Below are 6,876 nucleotides of genomic sequence, written 5' to 3'. Positions count from 1 at the left end.
CTTTTCCTCACTTAATTCCTTTAAATTAAGCATGCACCATAATTATTATAATAGCATAAAAATCGTAAACGTGATGCATGAACATTAAAAATATTTTGATTTGTGCTCAGGGCGCTGCTAGGACTAAAATCTCACTCCGAGTGCAAAATTACCATTTTGCCCCTGGAACCCGAAAATCACTATTTTACCCCTGGACCTCTAAAATTGACCCGAAGCTTAACAAACTCCTTAAAATATCCCAAAACATTTTTAAAAGCATCCCTAAACATAAACTTGAGTTCATTTCATAACTTAACCGAATTGTTTTAAAAACTTAGACCGAGCTCCCGTTTTAACCCGAACCGACTTAAAACTTAACTAAATTATTTCCAACTTGAACCATAAATTAAACAACTCATTCTAAATCATTTACTACTTAAATGATGTCCTTAAATCCATAATCCTTCATCCACTACCTACTGTCCTAAAATAAAGTCTCGGCTCCCCTTTATGTTTGTGCAATCCATAACTCACAATTGGCTCCCACCCTTGAATAATTCAATCCACCTCCTCCCAACTCATGCCCAGCCTTAAAACCAGCAATTCTCAACCTCTCATCACCCATAAAACAAACCCAGAATCTGCTGAAATTCTCCAGCTCACTAGCCTCCAACCATGACGCAACAAGGCTCGGACATCTCCTTCCTAATTCGACTCCGGATTGGACCAGCCTTAGACTAAACAATCCTATGACCAAGACCAGCTGGTGGACCTCCCATTGGACATACTCAACCACGTCCTAAACCCCAAACTTGCGTACGATAGCAACAGCTCCAAACCATTACACCTTCAACCACCCGAGACCCACCATGCACCAAGCTCGTCGAACCACTTAAGGGTCAAGAGCAGCAACTTCCAGCCTTCACCCAGCCCCGTCACAGACCCCAAAAGGTTAGCTTCTTGGCTGGGATCGAGCCACACATATGATTGGAAAGACTAAACTCTCGGTTTTCCCACAATACAAGTCCTACTCGATCACACCTCCATTAGCTGCATTCTACGCGACTGAGCCCTTACTCCAGCTCTTAAATCTTCTAAATCATGGCATAATCTGTCCTCTAAAAGCCAACAAAGGCAGCCCCTTGCAAGCATACATGAAAAACGTGAGAGATGCAAAGATTTGTGCAAAAACCATACTAACCGAACCATGATCTGAAAAATCTTGCATGGATCGAATGTTAAACACATGAAGCACACAAAACAGCATGTATATGATGTCAATGATGCAGAAATAAGGGTACGGGGCGTGCCTTAGATGAAATGGCGCGAGAAGATCGAAGACGAGTGCCGGAAATGATTTCTATTTCAAGAACAAGGAATGACCGAGGAAACCTTCAGCTTTATGAATTTGGAAATAGATGGAACTGAAAAATAAAGAGGAAAAGAAGAGAGGAGTGCCGGATAGCATTTGATGCATGAACCAACAAACAACCGTGGCTTTAAATTGGTGTCTCCCATTATTTTTCTGAAACTAAGGGTCCTAAATTTTTAATGGGGTGTCGGTTGTTGTATAAATAATGGTGTAAGGCATGCCATGTGATGATCTTTAATGATAGACAAACACATGAGAGGGACTTTTTCATTTGGGAAGGAAACCGATGGGCCTCAATCTTTAAGATGAAAACATGGGTGTGTTTGCTGCTGAGGGGAGTGTCGTCTACTTGGGATCATTAGGTGTAGGGTAAATGGTATTTAAGGATTAATTAAGTAGATAACAAATTAATTTATGAGCTTAAATTGTTTAATTAAAAGATTAAAAAAATAATTAATCCCTATAAACTCAAAAGTAAGTTCATTAAGCTCAAACTCACTAACGAAAAATATTTCGAGTTGAAAAGATTTTGAAATGATTAGTCGAACCATTAAAAAATCCCCCGATTCGATAAAATTTGAGTACCGATTAAAAATAAAATCTTACGGGTAAAAATACCCAAAAATTCCCATTTTTGTAAAATACACTTAAAAATGCTTTACCTTAATTTATAAAAATAACTCATGTAATAAAATAATTTTTCTGAAAATTCTCCGGTCTCCGATCTTCGTCCGAACGTGAAACGCAACTTAAAAATCTTAATGCACGAACTTTTAAAATTTCATGAACTAAATTCCATCATGCATTAATTATGCATAAATTACATAAAATAATTAAAAACATAATTTAATGAAATAACATGCTAAATTACCACTTCTTAAATAAGTTTTTATTCACTTATCTCAATACTCCATCTCCAGTCCGGCCTCACTGAAATAACTGAAATACTAAAAAATCAACTACTGGACTGAACTAATAAAATAATTAACCTCAAAGAAATGCATTTAAAATAATCATGCAATGATGTTAAATTAAATTAAAAAATCTAGAATTATGCATGACTTATACGTAGACTGATTTACGGGTTCTACAAGAACCAACCCACGGCTATTCACACGATCGCCTACAGCTCCACGCCTAGCTATGTTCGGGCCATCCAAGGCCACGTCTCAGACCCACCAGAGTCTGATCCGAGGGTTAGGAGCAGCCCTTGCACCACAACATACTTCTAAACTCTCGGCATTACCATCCTCGAAGCACAACAAGAAAAGAAAAACGAGACCAGCGCTCGGTTCCTCCCCGATGGCAGCTCCTACGTAACACCAGCCCCTTGACAGCATAAACCCCAACATATTATGTCCCTAAACAACCAAACACGCAGCCCCTTGCACATCATAAAACAAAACATGAGTTGTTGATCGGAAAAAATGAAGAAATGCAACCCAAATCGTTCGATCTCCATGCAAGGTGTAGGATCGAGATTTTTACACACAAAGAAACATCTAACAACATGTATACAGCGTATGTGATGCAAAAACGAAAGTACAATGAGTGCCTTAGATGAATTCCACGCAAGAACGGCGAAGAGATGGGCAACGGGGAAGCGCCGGAGAATTTTGTTGCAAGAAAAAAATGCTAAACCGAAGGCCGTTGTTGCTGAAAGCTCTGAAAAAGATAGGGGAAGGAGAGGGGAGGTGGTGTCGGCTGATATAATTTTTAGGTTTAGGTTAATTGTAGTTTAGGTGATATATTATATATTTAAATAATAGGTAATGGGCCTAAATTGTTTAATTAAAGATTAAAAAGATAATTAAGTCCTATAAACTCAAAAGTAGGCCCATTAAGCCCAAACTCACTCCCGGAAAATATTTCGTGTTGAAACGATTTTGAAAATAATAGCCGAACCATTAAAAAGTCTCCCGATTCAATAAAATTTGTTTACCGTTAAAAATAAAGTCCTGCAAGTAAAAATACCCAAATAAAATCTCATTTTTGAGAAATAACCTTAAAAATACCTTAACTTAATTTATAAAAATAAATCGTATAATAAATAATTTTCCTGAAAATTCTCCGGTCTCCGATCCTCGTTTGAACGTGAAATGCATCTAGAAATTCTAATGCATGAATTTCATGAATTAAATCCTATCATGAATGGATTATGCCTAAAATGCATAAAAATAATTAAACATAAATTAATGAAATAAAATTGTATTTAATGATAAAAAAACAATTAAATAAAATACCAAAGAAGTTTAATAACTTGCATGCATGCCAACTTTTTAAAACATATTTACTAACATGCTAAATTACCACTTCTTAAATAAGTCTTTATTAACTTATCTCAATATTCCATCTCCAGTCCGGCCTCACTTATTTAACTGAAAATATAACAATTAAACTACTGCGTAAAATAAATAAATTTAAAGAAAAGAATTTAAATACTCATACGATAAAAATCATTTTAATTTTAAATACTAGAATTATGCATGGCTTATACGCAGTCCAATTTACGGGTTCTACACAACAAATCATCAATTGAGTGAACCGGAAATATACGTCAAAATATTTCAAAACGGGCAATAAAGAAATTAATGGCCCCAAAAAATAATCACACTTACGGCTGAGCGCGCTCCTTGTGAGCTTTTCTTGGAATAGCATTCCTTAAAGACGACATCTTTATGCTAGAAAAAAAAATTCACAGAACTTTAAAATCAATTTACGCACTTCAGAAAGGCAAAAACCACTACATAAAACATAAAGGGCTAACAAAAATCTTGAGTTGAAATAATTTAACCGTGAAACAGCGAAGATTATCGGTACAGAAAAAAACAACGGATTTCTTTCGTATTTACACCAAATTCAAAATAATTATTAAGCACGGAAGACTCGCCTATGGAAAGCGGTGAAGGCTTAGGGTTTAAAGGAGACACCAATGCAGAGAATCTTGATTTGATGAAAAGTATTTTATATTGTGGCAAAAAAATTATTCTAAATTAACTAAAATTCAATCATGCAAATTGGCTTCCGGATTGAGTGCAAAAACTTATGTGAGACGATATCACGAATCGTATTTTGTGAGATGGATCTCTTATTTGGATCTTTCATGAAAAATATTACTTTTTAGGCTAAGAGTATTATTTTTTATTGTTAATATCGGTAGGGTTGACCCGTCTCACAGATAAAGATTCGTGAGACCGCCTCACAAGAGACCTACTCCTGATTGAGTATACGATATCATATTTTAAAAGATTAATTTGGTTTATAAACATAAAGAAATATTTATTAGCATATGATAAGTATATACGAACCACAAATTTTATAAAAATAGGCTTTGGCGAAATTTTTTATTAAACAAAATAAAATATTTTATCATTTGTTTGAGCTGATTTTTGTTACATAAAAATTAGATAATGACATTAAATTTAATTACTTCAGGTCTCTTAATGTTTAATAATACTAATATCATTGTGCATGCAATTATTTGATTAGAGTTTCATTAATTTTTAGATTAAACTATGAAGATTGATATTGAAAATATTAGTGATTCTTTTGTTTTAGTTTGGAATTATTATTTAGATAATGAAAAGGGTAAGGCGACAGTTTTAACGATGGTTTCGCGATCCGGCTGCGTCGCATTCTAGAAGCGACGGTTTTTCAACTCCCGTCGCTTATAGCGACGGTTCTTTAGAAGAAGACTGTCGCTATTTTTGCGACGGTTTTAAGAAACCGTCGTTAATATTAGCGACGGTTTTAAAAACCCGTCGCTATATTTAGCGACGGCTTCATAAAATCCGTCGCTATATTTAGCTTGAACTGTCGCTATATAGCGACGGTTTTATGAAAACCGTTGCTTATCAAATTAAGCGACGGTTTATGTAAACTGTCGCTCTATAGCGACTATTTTGATAAAACCCGTCGTCTTTAAAATCAAGCGACGGTTGATTGAAAACGGTCGCTAACATAGCGACAGTAGAATACAAGACCGTCGCACATGGGCGACGGTTTGTGGAATTGTCGCAATATTAGTGACGGTTTATTAAAACCGTCGCTTCGCCTTCCGTTTTTTTTTGTAGTGAACCGCGCTATAAATGACAGTTGTAAGTTTATCCTCTCTTAAATCCAAATCACGTTCTAATAACTTTCACTACTCTATTCTTCAATTCTAAAGCCATCAATCTTTGTTCATGAAGTAACAATCAATATCTCATCCAATAATCGGACAACATAAATCTTCAATGGCTTATAAAAAAACATGGTCTGGATCTCTTTCAGCCGATACAAGATCATTTTCCACGAAATTAGGAATCTCTTTATTCGTGTTTAGTAATTCTTGAACTTCCTTATCAAACCCATTAAAGTAAACATTGATCAACATCGAACTCAAGGCAGATTCTTGAGGCAGACCCCTGTCTAAACAAACCCCACCCAATTCAATGTTGACTATCTTACATTCAAACAACCTTTTTTATCAAATCTAGAAATGCCTTATCTTCAATTTTCTCACCCAGTATCAAAAACAACTTATCAATATGGCCAGAACTAAATAATTCACGATCAAATTTAACAATAAATCACCAACTTGGGTTCACCACCGAATTCTTTAGATACCAAATCGATGTGTGGCGGCCCAAGTTTGCTCGCTTGTCATAGCAAAAGGTAGCAAACCTAAAAACTTGTGCATAAACCATAAAACTTGTTTGAACTCTCTCCAAAGTAACTCTTTTATTACACATATATCTAAATAGAACATATTTTTAAATGTTAGTTTTCTAAATATATATATATATATATATAAACATTCAAAACAACACTCTATTTTCCCACTTTTTTCTATTATATTTTTATGGAAAAGAATTTCGACAATGAAAATATAAGCTATAAACTTTACACACATTATTGTAGTTCTTCGCAGTGAAATTTGATGGATCTGACTGCTCTAGTGGCAGAGTATTTTTGGGAACTTAAAAGCATGAAATATCACTATATCGGTAACTATATCTTTTTCATTATTTATAATATTACATTATTATTTTATATAATATAACAATTTTCAGTCACACCATAAATTCAACATGTGTTTTTCGATTAGATCACCGGTCCGGTTATGAAGGTGATCCGGTTATGAAAACATTGAAGTATACTTTTGTTTCCAACATCAGTCACAGAAAAATTATGTTTCAACGTTTACGGTTGTTCCGATCAAAAAATCACGCAGTTTCCACACAATTACGAAAATTGTGCTTCCCAGATGACTACAGGATATTGTTGCACGTCCCCTCCTCAAGTTCTCATTAAAGAAATCTTCGTTGTATAAGTATTCTACTCAACGTTTCCTTTCCTGTCGCCATTTATACACGGGTCTTGAAGTGGGACTAACCATTTCATCTTCACGCAGTTTGCATTTCTTACCCCTTTTCTGCACCAATGATGCATTAAAATGATTAGTACCCTACAGCGAAACAAGGGAAAAATGAAGCGTATAACGTACTCTCTGAAATATTGATACCTGTAACTCTTTCTGTACC

The 6,876-nt window shown here is 35.0% G+C and overlaps 1 protein-coding gene across 1 annotated transcript in view; it reads right to left on the bottom strand.

Annotated features, from left to right (window-relative positions):
• Positions 1–4,083, bottom strand: part of LOC140822577 (probable U3 small nucleolar RNA-associated protein 11) — a gene marked incomplete at its 3' end in the record, with an annotated part of 70,411 nt that extends 66,328 nt beyond the window's left edge. Inside the window, exon 1 of the mRNA XM_073183356.1 lies at positions 3,970–4,083. Within this exon, the coding sequence (XP_073039457.1) occupies positions 3,970–4,025 (56 nt within the window). The remainder of the gene's footprint in view (positions 1–3,969) is intronic.
• Between the last annotated feature and the right edge of the window lie 2,793 nt (positions 4,084–6,876).

The sequence above is a fragment of the Primulina eburnea genome, unplaced genomic scaffold (assembly GCF_022965805.1).
Source record: "Primulina eburnea isolate SZY01 unplaced genomic scaffold, ASM2296580v1 ctg943, whole genome shotgun sequence".
Lineage (NCBI taxonomy): Eukaryota > Viridiplantae > Streptophyta > Magnoliopsida > Lamiales > Gesneriaceae > Primulina > Primulina eburnea.
Note: the sequence above shows the minus strand (reverse complement) of the source record. Positions and strands in the feature narration are given on the sequence as shown.